The sequence below is a fragment of the Phocoena phocoena genome, chromosome 8, assembly GCF_963924675.1.
Source record: "Phocoena phocoena chromosome 8, mPhoPho1.1, whole genome shotgun sequence".
NCBI classification, from domain to species: Eukaryota; Metazoa; Chordata; class Mammalia; order Artiodactyla; family Phocoenidae; genus Phocoena; species Phocoena phocoena.
The window spans coordinates 32908351-32928085 of NC_089226.1; the positions used below are offsets into that span (position 1 = coordinate 32908351).

Genomic DNA, 19735 nt, shown 5'->3' on the forward strand with positions numbered 1-19735 from the left:
CCTTCCAATGCAGGGGGTGCGAGTTCGATCCCTGGTTGGGGAACTAAGATCCCATATGCCTCACAGCCAAAAAACCAAAACGTAAAACAGAAGCAATATTGTACGAATTCAATAAAGACTTTAAATATGGTCCACATCAAAAAAATCTTAAAAAAAAAAAAAGAGCTCATGTATACGAGAAGGGTAAGGGAAATACACAATCAAGGGATGAAGAAAAAAGAATAGAACATAGTTTAAGAACCGTGTGAGCAAGAATGAAGTACAGAATATTTTAAAGATTAAACAAAGAAAAACTCAGGCAATGAAAATGGCTTGTTAGCCATGTTTACCTACAGAGCAAGGAGAAAAACAAGGAACGGTCAATCTGTTATTTTAGGCACAAATTTAAGAGATTGCATTGGGGAAAGGAAAGCCATTTAATGACTACTTACCTTCCACCTTGTTTATTAAAGAGAACGTCTTCAAACTGGAAAGCTTTGAACAATTATAGTTAAGAAGGGTTTGAAGTCCATAAGAGATGAGGCGTCGAATTGCCTTAAGCTGAATGTCATGAGTCACCAATTTCATAGTAACCGTGCAAAGTAACTACTATTCCCCACCCCCCATCCACCCATTTAAAAGCTAAGGAATCTGATGCTCAGAGAGATGATACAGCTAGTAAGTGACAGAGTCCAGATTCCCAACAAAGTCCTTCTTTCTTCAAAGCAATGTTCTTCCCAGTATTTGGCATAGCTCCCCAGAGTTGCCTCAAGTCCAGATCCCTAAATACTCAGTTCTCAGCAACTATAAATTTGTTCTTAATTGTCCTAAACTTGTGAACTTGAATTATGTAAGCTCCAAATGCCTCAGAACAAAACCCCTTGAGCTGGAGACCCAATAGTTGAGTTCTGAAGCTTGAATCTCCTAAAATGGAATCCTTAGCTCATTGGGAGTTACCTAAATTTTCACCTTTCTGCCCTAAGGTATAAATGCTATGTGTTGAACTGAGATCAACAATGGAACCCAGACCTCAGCTTCTAAACCCTGAGCCCTCAATCTTCAGTTAACCTGAGCCAGGAATAAGAAGTCCCTTGGGGGAGGGAACTCCTGTACATTCTCACCATAATGGACATCTTTCCATTTTCTCTAGACTACTGACTTATACAAACAAGTATGGTTCTCTTTGCCTGGAGTGTTTTTCTCCTCTTCCATCCCTTCTGCTAACTTTTCCTTCTTTCTTACAAGAAGGGAAATGTCTTCAGAAGGCTTTCCCTGACCAACAGGTTGAGTTGAAGACTCCTTGTTATTCATTTATATGGCACATTATACCTTTTCTTTAATAACATGCATCACCCTCTAATCTTCTGTTTACTTTTCTCTTTTTTCTGCCATGCCTTAAGTGTCTTTCCTCGCTGTGTCCCCCATGTGCCTAGCATAGTGCCTGGAAGCGCAAATATTTGAACTGATGAGTGAGTGAACTGTTAAGATCCTGATGGTGGATGTGAGGTGTGATAGTGGTATCTAAAATTGTGCTGAATCAGCAGCAAAGAAAGGCATTCCATAATTTTGTTTTCTAAATAAATTAACCTATGTGCTGCATCCTTTAGTCATCTTTCTCTATAGTTGTACTCTCTTATACATTCCAGGTGCATATAGACTTAAACCCACATTTTGAGTGGTTGGATCTAGCCCCGGAGGTAGAGACTGAGAGCATGTTCCAGATCTGTTATTGCAGTCTAGCACTGTTATCTCCAGCAGTCAGCAGCTTCAGCCTGTGCTGAACACACAATCTAAGCAATTCTGAATGTTTCTATATCACATTACCCACTTTCTCACCCTCAGGATCAGAGTTGTTCCTCCTAAGCCTAAATTGGATGGATGATTCTTAGTTAAAGTCTCATTTTTTAAAATAATGGACTGCCTGAAATTGAATGTGGGTATCTTTCCTGACAGATAGCTTATAGAGGGAAAATTAAGCTCAGAAAGGTGAGAACTGGTGATGCATCAGTGACTCATAATAAAAAATTAAACACATCATTTTCTCTATGCATATGTTTTCATCAGTGATTTCTGAAGGATATAATCATGGCAAAGTCAAGTTCACCTAGAGAGCATGTGTTGGGTATTGTTGGCTTCGCTCTCATGGTCCACTCTCCACCCTTTGCACACTCTCCTCTGCCTGGCAGGTTGGCATCAATGCAGACTGTGTAGACGGTATCAATGGGCTCCTTTGTCCCCAGCCCTTGGGTTGGGTACAGCCCATGGGAGAGCCCCTCCATCATATCAGAGGGCAGGAGAGTGAGGTCAGGGTATCAATTCCACTGGCTCTCTCCTGGTGGGTTGGCTGTTACCCTCAACCAAAGGTCAGAAATGCTGTCAAGTGGCCCTTGCCTTACAGTTACCTTGTTTAACTGCTTGTAACTTCTTCTTCCTTTTGCCCCTTCAGGCTGAAGCGTACACTGTCCTAGACCGGGTACTGTAGGGCACCATGCTGGATTTCACAAACTCCTGCCAACACATTCCTAGAGTCTCTTCATTAAAGTCGTCAGATTGCCTAATTTAGGTATTCTGTCTTTTTCCTGCCTGGAATCTGTCTTATACAGAACTTATTGTTGAACAGGATAATATGCTTGTGTAATACACAGGACTATGATGGCTGTTGATAATAGAAGCAAAAGGTTTAAACCTGTTTCTTTGATGAGATAATTGGGGTATATCTTGCTTGTATTAGACATAAACTTTTTTATATTTCCAAGAGTACTCTGTCAAAATAGATCAAAATAAATGCATGTGCCCAGAGATCTACAAAAGAGCATTTCAAAGAAGGATGACATGACACATGAAATAAACCACAAGCTGAAGGCTGAAAAGAAGCAATGACATTTCAGACTTAGTTGTTTTACAAAAAGTAAAGTTTCTATAACTGTTCCATTATTTACTCATGTTTTCATTTTCTCATATAGTTTGGTTTCTACTTTGTACAAGTGAGATGCCAACTGGTGATAAAAATAAACAAACAAAAAATATATAACATGCACAAGACAGTTTTCAGTCACACTTTTGCTGGTTCCCAACTGAAAGTGACAGACAGTTCAGGTTTCTATCATTTTGCTTCTCAAAGTAATAAGGCAGTGTTGTGATGTAGTGTGACTGATCAAATAGAACGTTAGTATTTGATGAAATGAGAGGAGTCCATGGGGAAAATCGAAGCTAACTGAATCAAAATAAAGAACTGTTACTTTGAAAAATATCTGGAGGTTAAAGGGATTTGGTAATGCATTGTGAAGATGGGTGTGAAGATGGGTGGTTATGCTCTATGCACAGTGTCAAGGATAGACAGAGCAATAGAGGTGAGAGAATATTAGTTTTACCTTTAAGGACAAGAAAATTTCCACTTCTGGATCAAAGACAAGTCACAAGGATGCCATTTAAAAAATATGCCTTTCAATTTTCTTCATTCGCTATTGAGCTTGATGCTTATTTGAAATGAATGCAAACTATATTATGTACTCCAGGACACATTGTGGTTAAACCTTCATGTTGTGTTCCTTTTTTTTTTTTTTGTAGGGTTGTATATCGTGGTGATGTGCTATTGGCTTAATAGAGGGCAAACAGGCTTTGATTTTTTTTTTTTTTTTTTTTGCGGTATGTGGGCCTCTCACTGTTGTGGCCTTTCCCGTTGCAGAGCACAGGCTCCGGACGCGCAGGCTCAGAGGCCATGGCTCACGGGCCCAGCCACTCCGCGGCATGTGGGATTTTCCCGGGCCGGGGCACGAACCCGTGTCCCCTGCATCGGCAGGCGGACTCTCAACCACTGCGCCACCAGGGAAGCCCAGTCTTTGATTTTTATTCCTTTGACAAGAGGGACTCATGCATTTGAAGTTATGTACAGAGCACTTGCAGTGTGCCTTTCTACTAAGTGCTGGGAATCCAGTGGTGAATAAGACAAAGTAGTCCTTGCTCTCGTGGGAGAAAGGAAAACCACTCTGATTGTTTACTGCTCCCTCAACCCCAGAGAAAGGACCAGGAAGGTGTGGCTAGAGATTAAGTAGAGTAAAAACAGTCTCATTTTTATAAAATTAGAATAAAATTACTTTTATCATTTATCCTTCTAAAGTAGTATGCAAAATTGCTAGTTGTGTTTGTTGTTAATCTCTAAATATCTACGTCTAATTTTTCCCATGGATAATTGTGCATGTAATAAAATATACATTCTAGAATTTTCTTAATTTTCACCTTCCTAGGATACACCTAAAAGTCTACTCCTGTGGCTCTTCCATGCTGCCTGGAATAGTTACATGCCATTTATGTTTCAACACTTCTGCTTTAGTAGAATTGTGCTTTATTTAAATATTTCAAGGTTTTTTGAAGCAAAAAATAAAAGTGAAGCTAGATACTTAATATAGAGCTTAGTTTGTATAGGAGCAGTTCTATTTGATAAAAGTGCATCATATTTGAACAGGATGTAGAGGAAATTACTGCACGAGCTCTGGCCTCAAGCACACAGTCCATTTGACTCAAAAGCTAATTCACATTGCTGGCACTTTCAGTAGAGATGGATTATTCCACCTCTCACTATCTGGGGCAACAGGCACTATTCTGCCAGCTAAAAGAATAAGGAAAATGAGGTAAAACTTGTTTTCATGATCTAATCAATATTTGAGTACCATGGGGGCAGTGGCTAGATACATTCTTCCTAGAACTGGTATTTATGTACTGTGATAAAGCAAATTACAAAAATACAGTCATGAATATGTAGGTTACTGAACATTCAGCCATGCTAAATATAGCTAAAAGGACGAAGAAAACAATCTTAATAAATATTTTTCTTAAATAGAAGAGCCCACTTTGCAAAAGTGTGCCCTTTAACTGGAACGAAAATGTGTCTTTTGTTGACATAGTGCTTTGGGCTATTGTTCCTCTTTCTAGTAGACAATTTTTCTAGGTTACATTTGCAATTAATGTACAATTCTATAATATAGCCTTATAAAATCCATTCTATAATCTGGCAACATCTAGTATCTTTCTTGAAAGGCTTCAAATGTTTGTCATTTAAAAAGCTGTTTTACACATTTTGCTTTTGCATTTCAACAAGGGTTAAGCAGCACCACTTATGACAAAATACTATACATGAAGCCTTTTGTTGCTTCTTTAGACGGCAGTTGGGAATGATAAGGAGACAGTAAAGGATGCATTTTGTCAACGTGCAAGCACTTTCCCTTTATCTCACTACCCATGCAAGGAGTACTGCCTTCATTGTACATTTAAGAGTTTTCTTCCTAAAACAATCTTAAACACCTCTGTCAACATTCTTTATCTGGCTTTCTCATTGACAGAGTGCTAAAGAGATGATGATGATCCAGGCCTTTTAATAAAAACATATCTGAAATTTATGTAACTGCAAATGATTAAAATTTGTGATAGAGACAGGAAAAGATTTGAAACTGAAGAAAACATTTTCCCTGGAAATGTCTTTCCTGTTCTTCAAAAGGATGGAAGTTATAGGTATGAAAGCCATAATAGTTTAGAAGGAAATAGGATATATCCTTAGGATTAGTGCCTTGCCAGTATAGAACTTGCCATTATTCAAATTAATAACATTAAAATCATAAATCATTATTTTAAAAGTTTAGAATTAAAAAATGTCACAACTCAGGCTTATTCTACCTCAATGTAAATTTAGAGGTGTTATATGAACAAATAAAACTTTGGAAACAAGGTTAAAATTTGAAATATGAGGGGCTTTCCTGGTGGCACAGTGGTTGAGAGTCCGCCTGCTGATGCAGGGGACACAGGTTCGTGCCCCGGTCCGGGAGGATCCCACATGCCGTGGAGCAGCTGGGCCCATGAGCCATGGCCGCTGAGCCTGTGCATCCGGAGCCTGTGCTCCACAACTGAAGAGGCCACAACAGTGAGAGGCCTGCGTACCAAAAAAAAAGCAACAACAACAAAAAATTGAAATATGAGTAAAGTTGCTAATCATAATTTTTCTTTCTATAAAAAGACAAAAACCACTTATATCAATTACCATCACAGTCCTTGGCTTTTCGTGGGTTTTCTAATTGAATAACAGCTGAAAAATTATAAAGTCAGTGTCCTTCTTCTTCATATAAACGCATATTCCTATGGCTGTAAAAATGATGAAATCCAAATTTAAGTGCTTTCCACATTCATAATTTCAATTAACCCTAGAACTAATCCTATAAATTAGGCTGGTATAATTATTTCTCTCAATCTTATGGGGAAAAAAAGAACAAAAAAGAGGCTTGATCCTTCGTCTTTTGGTACTTGGCATTATTTTGTGTCCTTTTTTTTTAGTTACAGTACTTTCATTTCACTTTTATAAATCCCCTGATCCTAGCTCTTTTCTCCTTTAATTTTACAGGTTTTCATTTTCAAAGCATTAACCATGTTCAACAGATACCTCCCCTCCCTCTAATCTTTGAACTTCCTCTTGTCTACAACAGAAACTATGGAAAGTAATTTATACAGAAGACAAGAGAGGAAGTGAAAGGCTAACGAGTTTATTAGAAGTCAGAAAAGTGATTGAAAAAGGGAAGAAGGTTCAGAATTTCAGAAGGAAATGATGGATGGTTGCTCATGCAACAAATCTTGGTGACTTCTTATCTCTTTCACTTCATCCATCCTGTTAACTCAGAAATAATGCTGCTTTTCTAGAAACTCGCTTCTACGTCAAGAGTCACCTTTTGCCAAAATCAACATTAGACGCTGGCTGATTCTTGTAGGAGAAAATTACATTCTCTTTGTAAAGACATTAGAAATAATATTTATTTATTTTTAATGGAAAAGAATATCTCCTAAGGATCACTAGTTATTTGAGGAAAAACTTTATTTATTTATTTATTTTTTGCGGGCCTCTCACTGTTGTGGCCTCTCCCGTTGCAGAGCACAGGCTCCGGACGCGCAGGCTCAGCGGCCATGGCTCATGGGCTCAGCCGCTCCACGGCAGGTGGGATCATCCCAGACTGGGGCACGAACCCGTGTCCCCTGCATCGGCAGGCGGACTCTCAACCACTGCGCCACCAGGGAAGCCCTGAGGAATAACTTTAATACAAAGTATTAAACAAACATAAAAAATGTAAAATATAAAAACAAACATAAGAAAAGTGACTTAGGAATAAATTCTCTGAAGTGTTCTGATCTGTGTTAGAGTTTTTATCACTGATGTCCCCAGAATTAGATAAGATACTGTGTCTTTGAAAGCAGAAAAGATCTTATAAACAGAAACATTTGAAGAATAAAAGATGTTCTTAAAAATTAAAAATGTAATAGCAGAAAAAAATTTTCAAAAGATATTAGAGGATAAAGTTGAAGAAATATTTCAGAGTACAATGCAAAAAGATAAACCATTGGAAAATAGAAGAGAAAAGATAAAAAAGTAAAAGGATATTCCAGAATGTCCAACATCCAAAACAAAGGAGTTCCAGAAACAAAGAACACTGTAAGCAAGAATCAAAACTATCAGAGAAATAAATCAAAAGCATTCTTCAGAAAAGAAGGACATGTTTTTCCACATTAAAAGGTTTACTGAGTGCCTGGAACTATAGAGGAAAAGAGATTCCCTTCAATAACAAAGATCATGTAATTGTAGGGCACCAGAGAGAAAGAGAATTTCTAGAATCATACTCCTTGATAACAACTAACAAAAACTAGAATCTAACAGAACCAGACTTTCAAAATTATTGTCATCCTAGAATTCTCTACCCAGCCAAGCTACCAATTAAGTTTGGAGGTAAGACAAAGTCATTTTTAGACATGCAACATTTCAAGAAATTTATTTCCTATGCCTGCTTTCTCAGTCAGCTCCTGGAGGATTTACTCTATCCTCCAGGGAGTAAACTAAAAAAGAGGAAGATCTGGGATACAGACAGTAAGGAACCCAACACAAGAGCAAAGCAAACAGAATCCTTGGAATGATGCTAAAAGGAAGATTCAAAGACAACAAATATTCACGAAGTCTAGGTAGCAACTGGTCCAGATGAGCAGATCAGAAGGTGACAGGCAGATTCTTCAAGAAGCTAAAATTGAAAAAAAAAACACATAGTATGTTGAATGTATTAAAAGAAGATTTATACTGAAGGAGATTAGTTTTGTTGAATTTCATAAATACATAGAACATTAAGCATATGAATACAGAAAGATGATTTTTAAAGACTGGGTTGCAGGACACAGGGAAGCTGTACCAGAAAAGACACCACAGTATAGTATATACTACTTGTCATAGTTATAGCTAGCACCTGCATTGTCATAATGTAAATAGCTACCTAACAAAAGTTATGATATAACTATACTGGAATGATAAGAGACCATGAAGCATGTGTGTGTGTGTGTGTGTGTGTGTGTGTGTGTGTGTGTGTGTGTATGAGAGAGAGAGAGAGAGAGAGAGAAGGATGTGAAGGTAAGGTGGGAGATTGTGAAAGTGAGCTAAATACTCAACTTTCATAATGGGATGTCTGTAGATAATACCAAATCTGAAAAAGCAAGAAATAGCAATATTATGAAGTTATATGGATGTAAGGATTTAAATTATAAAATAACCAGCTAAAATAGTTGAAATGTATTTCCTCTGGGGATCAGGATATGGAGAAGGTGAAGAATAAGGGACTGTTGTTTTTTGTAACAAGCTTTTAGAGTCTGTAAACATGCACATACATAACTTGGGTACAATTTAAAATGGAATCGGAAACAAAACAATAGCTATAGAAAGCAAAATAGATATATAAATCATTCTCTTATTACTTAATAAAAGCTATGGATACATTATCTAAAGATCTATCTTAAAAATTACTAGTATTATAGCACATGTTTGGCTATGGCCCTTAATGTCATTTTTTTAAAAATTACGTAGCTGTCAGTAAAACATCAGCCTGGTTAGTTTTGAAGAGGCCATGGCTGGCTAAAGGGTTCACTGCTGAACGAAAGTCTATGAAAAAGTTTTGTGAATATGGCAGCAGACTCTTGAAGCTCCTTGGAGAGCCACAACCTATTTCTGAGTTGCTGACATTTTGCTAACTTCTTTGGGCATCACACTGCCATTGTCAACATTGCCTGGAGCTTTGGTATAAAGATGGATAAGGGTTAGTATGGAAAGAAAATTAGTTTCTCTTAGCCTGGCCACATCGGAGGGGAAGATGGCTTATGGGGTCTTTGGATCTATTTAAATTCTCTTTATATGGGGAAGTTTGTGACAGTCTTTGAAGAGGGATGGCTTTTAGAACATTTATAAAGAGAAGAAGCATCTATGACATTAATCATCAATCACACCTTTCTTCTTCTTTTCAGGCTCCCCTTTAACCTGGCTCTTCTGTATTCTGCAGGAACTTGTCCTTTTTGGGTTTCCAGTTAGTGATAGTGACAAAGCTTCAGCCCTTCAAACTCAGAAACACCTTAAGACATAAAGTTATGAATCACTAGGGAAAAAAATCCTCATTGTAGCATTTCGATCAGAGGAGGAATCACTGTTTCTTATCACAGAACGAAAGCTGACATTGAAGGCTGGCCTCCTCTTTGACCACGGTCTCCATCACAGACTCATTCCTTCCCACTTACCACCTGGATCACAACTTTCTCAAGTTACCAGTGATTTTTAGAACAATGCCTAACAGAGTCCAATCCATTAATTGTCCCTGTTAATGAAACCTACGCTGTGGCAGTTGATCCCTCTGCTGGCGAAAGCTCTCTACCTATAACTGACCTCATCACACTCTCCCCAAACACACTGTCCCCTGACTCCTGCTATACTTCCATTTTCAGCATGTCACTTTCTCCCAGAAGGTAGGTTAGATGCCCCTGCTATAAGTTTATCATGACAATTAAACAGCTGATAACAAGGTAATATGCTAATTGCCCATTTCTCCCTTTGAACTACAAGATTTTTAAGGACAGAAAGGTTTCTTTCTTTTTTTCCACCATTGCTTTTTTCCAGACCTTATATAATGCCTGGCCCTGGCATAGGAGGAACTCAATAAATATATGTTAACTTGAATGGATTTGCTATTTTCCTACTTATTTTTTATATTTCTACACTGTATGTCATAACGGTGACATTTTGGGTCTTTCTTATATCTGTAATATCTGCGATTGAAAAACACACATTAATCTCTGTGTGCATGGCACAGAGAGATTATGGGAATTGCCAGAATCTCCACCCCAAATTAAAATGTCAAAATCTGCAAAGTGCTTGGCTTTCTAAAAAGAGGAGTTCTTGGAATCCATTAACAAATAAATGCATCTTCATTTGTATTATAGTTGGTCTAGAGATGATGAGACAACATCTAATATACTTGAGGATTGCATTAGATGAATGGTAGGTCATTTTACACACTAAGATGCTCTTAATATGATTTGTTCACAATCTTTCTATTTTATTACAGCCGGGGCACCGACAATAGACTGACCCACCGGCGGCAGACAGTTCTCCGTGAGAAGGGGAGAAGGTTAGCTAACCGAGGACCAGCATACATGTTTAATGATCACTCAACAAACCTATCTATTGAGGAGGAACGCTTTTTAGATGCAGCTGAATATGGCAACATCCCAGTGGTAAGGAAGATGTTAGAAGAATGCCTCTCACTCAATGTTAACTGTGTGGATTACATGGGCCAGAATGCCCTGCAGCTGGCAGTGGCCAATGAACATCTGGAAATTACAGAACTTCTTCTCAAGAAAGAAAATCTGTCTCGTGTTGGGGATGCCTTACTTTTAGCTATTAGTAAAGGTTATGTTCGGATTGTGGAAGCCATTCTCAGTCATCCAGCTTTTGCTGAAGGCAAGCGGTTAGCAACCAGCCCCAGTCAGTCTGAACTCCAGCAAGATGATTTTTATGCCTATGATGAAGACGGAACACGGTTCTCCCATGATGTGACTCCAATCGTTCTGGCTGCCCACTGCCAGGAATATGAAATTGTGCACACTCTCTTGCGGAAGGGTGCTCGGATTGAACGGCCTCATGACTATTTCTGCAAGTGCAGCGAATGCAACCAGAAACAGAAGCATGACTCCTTCAGCCATTCCAGATCTAGAATTAATGCCTACAAAGGCCTGGCAAGCCCAGCTTACCTGTCATTGTCTAGTGAAGATCCAGTCATGACAGCTTTAGAGCTTAGCAATGAGCTGGCAGTGCTGGCCAACATTGAGAAAGAGTTCAAGGTAGGTCTTTAAGAGTCGAAGTCAAGGTATATTTACAAGCTTCCACTATGTACTCACACCCTGTTAGGTATCGTAGACAGTAGGCAATTTTACATTTTTTTTTTTTTTTGCCAACAAGCTCATTATTATATAGAGTAAAAGTTGTGATCACTACCATTTGGAGATGATCTACTATACACTAGACATTTTGCATTTATTATGTCTAATTCTTATCACAACCTTGAGAAGATCTTAGTTCCTTTTCAGATGCAGAAATGGAGGCATAGAAAGGTTAAGTAAGGCCCAAGATCCACAACTGGTAAAATGACAGAGCTGGGATCAGAATCCATGAATGCTGATCTCTAAAACCCAGATTCTGTCTGCTGTAAAACACTGTTTCTATATTCAGAGCATGGTGATAGCTGCTGTTGAGGTCAGACAGATGAATATGATAAAGGAAGTCGTAGTTTGACTTGAGAGACAGATGCATGCATGCATAAATATGGTATAAAGAGAAATGAAACTACTAGATAGGACTATAAGCTGTGTGCTGTAATGGTTCAGAGAAAGCAGTATTTAATTCACATTAGGTGTCGGGGAAGTTACATGTAAAATGGTGTTTCAGCTGTATATGGCAGAATGAGTAGCATTTTGGAAGGCAGAGAATGAGGGAGAAGATATTTTAGGCCAAGGTAACATCCAAAACAAAAGCTTGTCGATATGGAAGAAGTAGTAGCTTTGAGGGAAGTTTGAGCAGTCTCTGAATAAAAGGTAAGTGGAGAGATACCGTGTCAGATGCTGCCATTTTCCCCATGGTTTGTGCTACATCTGGAAAGGGTGAAAGTTCAGATTCCTAGTCTAAGGTCACACACCTACACACATACACCTTTAAATTCCCTCCATATGTTATCTGACCTGTCTTACAGTGTTCATCACGTTCTGCTGTACATTACTGTTATTTAGGGTGAGGTTTTGTCCATTACTCAGCTATACACTGCTTGGAATCAGGGCTGATTCATCAAATACAGTATAACACAAAGATAAATATTGGTTTTATTTTCTCTGTTCTCTATGCTATGAGAAAGCATGTCTCTACATTCCACACTTTGGGGGTCTCTCCTGTGCAGTTTCTTGGTGCCTCTGTCATTGAAGGAACACTGTTAAACCCAGCATGGTATGTCATGTGTCCATCTATCCTTGGGTCCTATCCATCCAGGCAGAGAGGGGGAGGTAAATGGTGACTGGAACCTTTCAATGGCCCCCAGGATGGAGGATGCTGCTTTTCCTTTAGCTACCTGGCAGCTGAGGGTACAGGATAAGCAAATGATCACTTACAATCCTGTCTCAGTCTTTCCTACTTCTCACTTTACTCCCATGACTCAGTGAGTCAGAGAGCTATGCTATCTTCAATTAGAGAAGTTTCTTCAAAATCTGATTAATATTATTTTAAAATTTGTATTTAATTTTTTTGAAATTTCACTGCTTAGGTTTCAACATCTCTGTTTCTGTAATTGTATCTTTGTTTACACACTTCTCTAGACCACAGAAGAATATTACATTCTTAATTCATTCGTTCACTTGCTTACATCTTTTGAGCCCATGTTTGTACCAAATATTGTACTGGGGAGAGTTGAGAAGGGAGGATGGAGATGTAGCACGAACACAAAGACAATTCAGTCAGTAATCCTACCCTCAATTAGTTTGTAATCTAATAGGAGAGGAAAAGACCTGTGTGTAGGAACTATAATATAAGGCATGACCTTGTAGAGTGAGGGGGCGGGCAGGTGGGCCAAAGGTGAGAAGAATCACATCTAACCAGAATGTGAATTTTTCACTGTCCCTAAATGCATTGCATAATGTAAGAGCCCCTTTAGGATTAAGAGGATTTAAGGATCCGGACGTTCCTTTATTTGTTCACCACACATTGTTTCTGCTCAGGTGGTGCAAGGTACATGGATCAGGCACTTTCCCTCCATTCATACTTTCTCTGTGTAGTTCCACTCTCTTTAGCAGCTACCTAGAGCCTCTACTCAGGCTTACTCTCTGCTTAATGCCCTGCCTCTGAAGGTTTGAAGGCAAATAAAAAACAAATCTCTCGGAAAACACATATCTCTTTAATAGTATTTTATCCCTAATATCTTTTAAAAATCCTTCGCAAATATTACATTAGTTTACTGTTAAAAGAGGATAGCAGTTCAGAAAAATGTTTTAAAAAGTATATCCTAGAACTCGACAATCAGCAGTTTTTCTAATTAGAAATTTGACTACAAAAGTTCTTGTATTACACAAGGATAAAGGCCAGTTCTTGACTTTTTTAAAAAAGTCTTTGGCAAATACAAAATCAAAAAGCACAAGGTTTTCTTTCTCACCAGACAGAACACTCTAAAACAAATATTTCATTCTCCAGCCTAGTTGGGTCCACAGAGGCAAGAACAGCCTCATACGAGGATGAGCTGCCATTGCCTTTGTGTGTAAACTCAGGGAAAGCACATCCTCCATCCACCATCATCCACGGTGTTGTGATGCTAAACCTGTTCCCAGCAGCCCAGCCTCAGTTTACAACAGGATGGGACCTGACAGGGCTAAAGAGATTGGTGTCTCTGGTGAGATTTCTTGCTAAGTCTGCTGCTCTACTCTTCAAAAGTAACTTCTCTTTTCTTACTTTAAAAGGATACAGTTGATCCTTGAACAAAATGGGTTTGAAGAGTGCGGGTTCTCTTATATGTGGATTATTTTCACTAAATATAGACTACAGTACTACACAGTCCCAGGTTGGTTGAATCCATGAATGTGGAACTGTGAATACCGAGGGTCCACTGGAGAGTTACATGCAGGTTTTCAACTGCACAGAGGATGGGTGCTCCTAACCTCTGCTTTGTTCAGAGTATATGGTCATGTTAGAAAATAATAATATAAAAATGAAGAAAAGTTTAAAAATCATTTCTATTTTGCCACCAGGAAATAAACACTGATACTGCAAACACGCCAGCACATATCCTTCTATTTGTATTTTTAGTAGTCAAGTCCCTTAGAGTCTCAGGGAACAAAGATTGCAGAGTCTGGACCACCTGAGGCCTGGGATGCCTCACAGGGACCTGAGAGATTGTATTGGCCACAGGCAATCCTTTCTGCTCATGGTCTTCAAATTCTTTTGCTTCTTTTTCACCTGAAAGACATTTGAAAAATTCTGTGCTTATGTGCACATTTTAAAATTGGCATCTAAATATTTTTATTTTTAAGTTTAAATATTTTTAAAAGATATAATTTCTGCATAGTGTAAATATTGACATTTAAAAATAGAACTCTTAGTGCTCCTTCAGATGTATCTAGGGGCCTTTAAGTGCTGTGATTTTATGCATAACATCACCTATTTTAAAAATAAGTAAACAACCTCCTTTTTAACATTCAGAATAGCTACATCTTTCCTTTTCTCCTTGAGCTTATATTTCCAGTCCAGTTTCCTCCACAAATATGATTCCTGATGTAATAGCTTTTTATTGTGTAAAGTCCTTTATAGATCACCCAATTACATATATATTATATATATGATATATATTATATAACACATATTAGCAGTATATTTGATCAAAACTACATAAGTTGAACATAATTTTTCAAAATAACAAATATGTACAAATTTTGAAAAGTAAACTTTAAATATATGACACAGTTCTTATTGGAAATGAATTTTTAATGGGATTAATCGTGTCCATACTTTTGTTGTATAGTTAGTGAAAGAAAAAGTTATAGCCTGCTAAAGTAACTTGATTTGTCAGCTATCATATTATTTTAGTTTTTGTTAATAGGATATATAAATTAATAAAATTAAATATAAATTATTTTATGTAATAAAATTAAAAGAGCTGACTGTAGTTGGAATAACTATTTCTTGATGTGATTTGATAACTGCCTTACTGAATTATCCACAATGAATCTGAAAAAAATCACATAAAAGTTTTATCCATGTGTTTTAGCCAATATCCTATGAAAATTTTGAGTCCTGGAAACCCTTCCAAATCACATTAAAAGGAATCATCCTCCTAACGTTTTCTGCCTTGCCCATTTGAGATGTCTTTCCTTTAAGCTAATAATACATCCAAAAGCTGAGTATTAATAATTTAAAAGAATCACATTTAAATACATGAAGAAGTGATTTTTGTATTCAGTATTCCCTACTGATACCTTCTTTGCCATCCTCTCATTCAAGAAGGATGCATTCTTTGACAGTTGTTGAAGAATGAAGAGGCAAAGTACATTAAGCAAAAATTATCATTGTTCCTATCACTACACTGCACCATACATCTAAATTTAGAACATCCCAACATGAACCAGCATGTTGTATTTCTATCATTAAACTTCATCTTCAACAGGAGTGTGTATTAGGGAAGGAAAATACAGGAAGCCCCTCAGATCTATGGTACCTGGGTTAATTATTAAAGGGGAATTCTCCATTGTTTGCTACATGGGTGAGTGAGAGTGGGGAATTACTTTGTAAAAGGGTGAAACATCTATTTTCAAGGAAATCAGTTTTAGGAAAGTTGAAGATCTGGAAATTTATTCCCTTAAAACTATCAGTGTTCTCTGGCCCCTTGGAAAGCCTTCACATATCTCTGTTCGGGGCTTCCCTGGTGGCGCAGTGGTTGAGAGTCCGCCTGCCGATGCAGGGGACACGGGTTCGTGCCCCGGTCTGGGAAGATCCCACATGCCGCGGAGCGGCTGGGCCCGTGAGCCATGGCCTCTGAGCCTGTGCGTCCGGAGCCTGTGCTCCGCAAAAGGAGAAGCCACAACAGTGAGAGGCCCGCGTACCGCAAAACAAACAAACAAACAAACAACAGGAACAAAAAAAAAATCTCTGTTTGAAGGCAACTAATCTATTTTATGAGAGTTAGAGAATGAGAACTTTCACAAAGATTTTGTAAACTCCAATATATAGCTTCTCTAAGCTCCTCCTAAATTCTCCTTTTCCATAATTAACCCATAGTCCTTTAACAAAAGAGGCCGGAGTAGTTGCTACTGAATTCCTCAGGCAATTGTAGTCTTGCACCTTGAATCTTCTAAACCTAACATATTGCACTCATTACCCGTATCATCAGGTCTGGAGCTGGCTCTATGTGGGGGTGACAACCAGACCACAGCAGAGAAATCTAACAATTAGATGGAACCACAGGAATAAGAAGAAAACCGATAGGCCTGAGGGATTGTAGGTCTTCAAAGTGAATGGGGGAGAAACCAGATTTAAAAGATTTCACCCATTCAAGTTTAATTTTTATACTGATTTTTTTTTTTTATAAATTTATTTATTTTTGGCTGCGTTGGGTCTTCGTTGCTGTGCACGGGCTTCCTCTAGTTACGGCGAGCAGGGGCTACTCTTTGTTGCGGTGTGCGAGCTTCTCATTGCGATGGCTTCTTTTGTAGAGCACAGGCTCTAGGCGGGCGGGCTTCAGTAGTTGTGGCTTGTTGGTTCAGTAGTTGTGGCTCATGGGCTCTAGAGCGCAGGCTCAGTGGTTGTGGCGCACGGACTTAGTTCCTCCGCGGCATGTGGGATCTTCCCGAGACAGGGCTTGAACCCGTGTCCTCTGCATTGGCAGGAGGATTCTTAACCACTGTGCCACCAGGGAAGCCCTATACTGAATTTTTATAAATAATTTTTTGCTTTGGTAGCAAGAAACCTCAGCCACCTTAAACTTAAAACTTAGGCTAAGCCTAATTTTGGCAACAAACACCAAATCGATTAAAAAAACACACACAGAATTTTGACTGTTTTTGATTCTGGTGAAGCAGAGCATAACTCCTGGTTTTTCTCCTTGACTCAAGACTAAGAATTATCATAAAGACAAGGAGATCAGTACCAGGGATGCTTTTTCAGCAAATTCATTCTCCCAAATTCAGAACTTCCTTTTAGTATATCAATATGTACCTATGACTCATGTCTCTAAACCCTTTTTTGAATATATTTATATTTTAGGTTGTTTGTGGTAATAAACAAGATTTCCTTTAATTACCCTAAAATTACCCCCTCTATACATCAGAGTTTGCCCTCTTCCCTGTCATTCTAGATAAGCAGCTTTTCTGAAGCTTTTCCAGATCCTTCATGTCTTCCCGGGGTGTGTGTATCTAAATAGGCACATGGCCCTCCAGATGCCTCTGCCACTGACTTTGAGGAAAGGGAAGACACTCTGCTGTGTCCATTTTTAAACTGTTGCTATGTTCTGGCATTCAAAATGTTCAAAAATTCCTGGCATTATTTGAAAAAGAAATACCCTCTAAGAAACTGACTGAGCTGAAAAGCAGTTTTTGTTAGCAGAAAGGCAGTGTGACTCTTATCAGACCTTAGCAGGGTGACAAAGGTGTCACTTGCATGCTAAATAGCCTACAGAAGCACAGGGCAGGGATCCAGACCAAAGGGGAAGGAGGAAATGGACCATTGTTGAGCTTCATGAATCATTCTAAGTGATTTACACTCTAACTTTATGATATAGCAGCATTTAAGTTCTCCATAATTAGGAGAAACTATCAAAAGGCCAGAAAATAAAGTAGCCTTTCAAGATCATAGTTGTTAAGTAGCAGAGCAAAAATTCAAACACAGGTATGTTTTATACACAGTCATGCTTTATATGACTCAACAAAAGTGTTGGTTACCTGCTGTGTGCCACCCACTGTGCTGGAAACTCAAAGGTGAGTAAGATACAGTCTTTGTTCTGAAGGATATTTGAGTCTATTCAAGAGAGAGAGATACATGAACAAATGCAGTTAAGTGTATGAGTCTGTTTGTTCTTGCCTTTGAATTTCCGATCAGTTTAAATAGATGGGCAGGAAAAATCCATTCTGGCAAAATTTTAGATCTAAGGCAAGTCAACAGTTAGGGATGGAAGTTACGTGCAACAGTGTATACCCTGAGAGACCTCAGCCCCTGAAGCACATATTTACCTTCATTGCTGCTCTTCAATCTTCCTGGCTTCAATGGGACCTGAGAATTTCTATGCGAAGGAAAGGATAAAACCTGTTTATCAAACACTCTATTAAGTTAAATAAGTATCCACTGTTGTGGCAACAATCAAAATAAAAGTCAGTAGCGTCTGACAAACCTAGGAAAATGTCTGTCTTCAATTCTTGTTTGAAAATGTATCTCATCTCTTTTTACTTTTTCTTTAGAGTAGTGTCTGATTACCTTTTATGTCCCTCACAACCCCACATATCATGTGCTGTAAAAATGCTTGTTAATCATCCTCACATCCGCTGTGACAGGGTTCAATGATCAATGTGCCATTGAGTGACAATTATTCTGAAAAGCCTTAGAGTTACTTATGGTCCCAAGAAGCAGGACTGGTTAACTCGATCACTAGATAGATAATGATACTCTGTACTTTCTTTACTCTTTAGGAACATAATCTCATTTTACCAAACTCCCATCTTAGTAAGACTGCTGTATCTATCACAGCACGAGTTGCTGATTGCTTGCTGAACATTTGTAGAATATTTGTTGAAAGAATGAATGAATGAATAATCATTTTATTTTCAGTACATTAAAGTGATATCCAATGTTGATGAAAATAATCCATAAACAATCTACAACAGGAATAGAAAAGAGTTTTATTTGAGGACTATAGCCTGGAAGACAGCCTCTCAGATAACTCTGAGGAACTGATCTGAAAAAGCATGGTTTTCAGCACAGTTTTATATCTTGTCAGAACAAAGAACATTAAACAAATCAGGGATATGTTCCTTCAAGCTTTGAAAAGAAAACCCAACAGATTAGCATGTACACAGCAAGTCAGTATGGCCTTGGCACCTGGAAAGGGAGTCTTATCATCGAAGGAGAGCCAGCATTGGCCTCCCAGGAAGAGAGGCATTTAATTGTTACTTTTAACATGGATATTCTTTACTTCTGGTCAATGTGCCCTTTACTCAATAATTAAAGCAGGTGTACAATGTATGTTTGACAGGCCACAAACAGGCAATTTTAGTTAGCATAAAATTCAAGTTAACTCATGTATAAGCTAGAATGACTTACCCATACCTCAGCATGTGGAAATATCTTTTATCCCCAGGAATCCCATAATGGCTTTATTATTTTTTAGCACAATTTTGTGCCTAGGTACTTAGACTACTTGGATATTGTTTATGAAATGATGAAAACAACAACAATAATAATTGCCATTGATTCATCCCAACCCTGGGCCTGGAAGTGGCATTTGTTATCTCATATAACCTTCACAGTAACCCTAGGAAGTAGGTACTTACATTACCCCTGTTTTACACATGAGAATTTTGAGGCTTTAAGGGATTAAGTAATTTGTCCAAAGTCATGCAGCTAGTAAGTGTTTGCACCTAGTATCAAATCCAGGTCTGCCCTTCTCCAAAGCCCACAGGGTTGATTAGTGAGAATTAAGGCATGCATTTTCCCCCACCTTCTTGATTTCTATCAAGCAAATGTTATTCTATGTATAGATCCAGACATTAAAATTACACACCATAACATATCTTCTACTATGTAAAATCCAACTAAGATGACCCTTTGACAGGGTGCTTTTAACAGGGTATTTCATGTCTATTAATCTCTAAACTCTGTTCTATTAACCCACTATCAGTCATCTCTTTATAACTCAAA

General features: G+C 38.3%; 1 protein-coding gene across 3 annotated transcripts in view; it reads left to right on the plus strand.

The window, feature by feature from the left end:
- TRPC6 (transient receptor potential cation channel subfamily C member 6) overlaps window positions 1-19735 on the plus strand; it is a 124010-nt gene that overhangs the window by 64464 nt on the left and 39811 nt on the right. For all 3 annotated transcript variants that reach the window (XM_065881320.1, XM_065881321.1, XM_065881322.1), the window contains exon 2: window positions 10374-11148. In XM_065881320.1, coding sequence (XP_065737392.1) covers window positions 10374-11148 — 775 coding nt within the window. The remainder of the gene's footprint in view (window positions 1-10373; window positions 11149-19735) is intronic.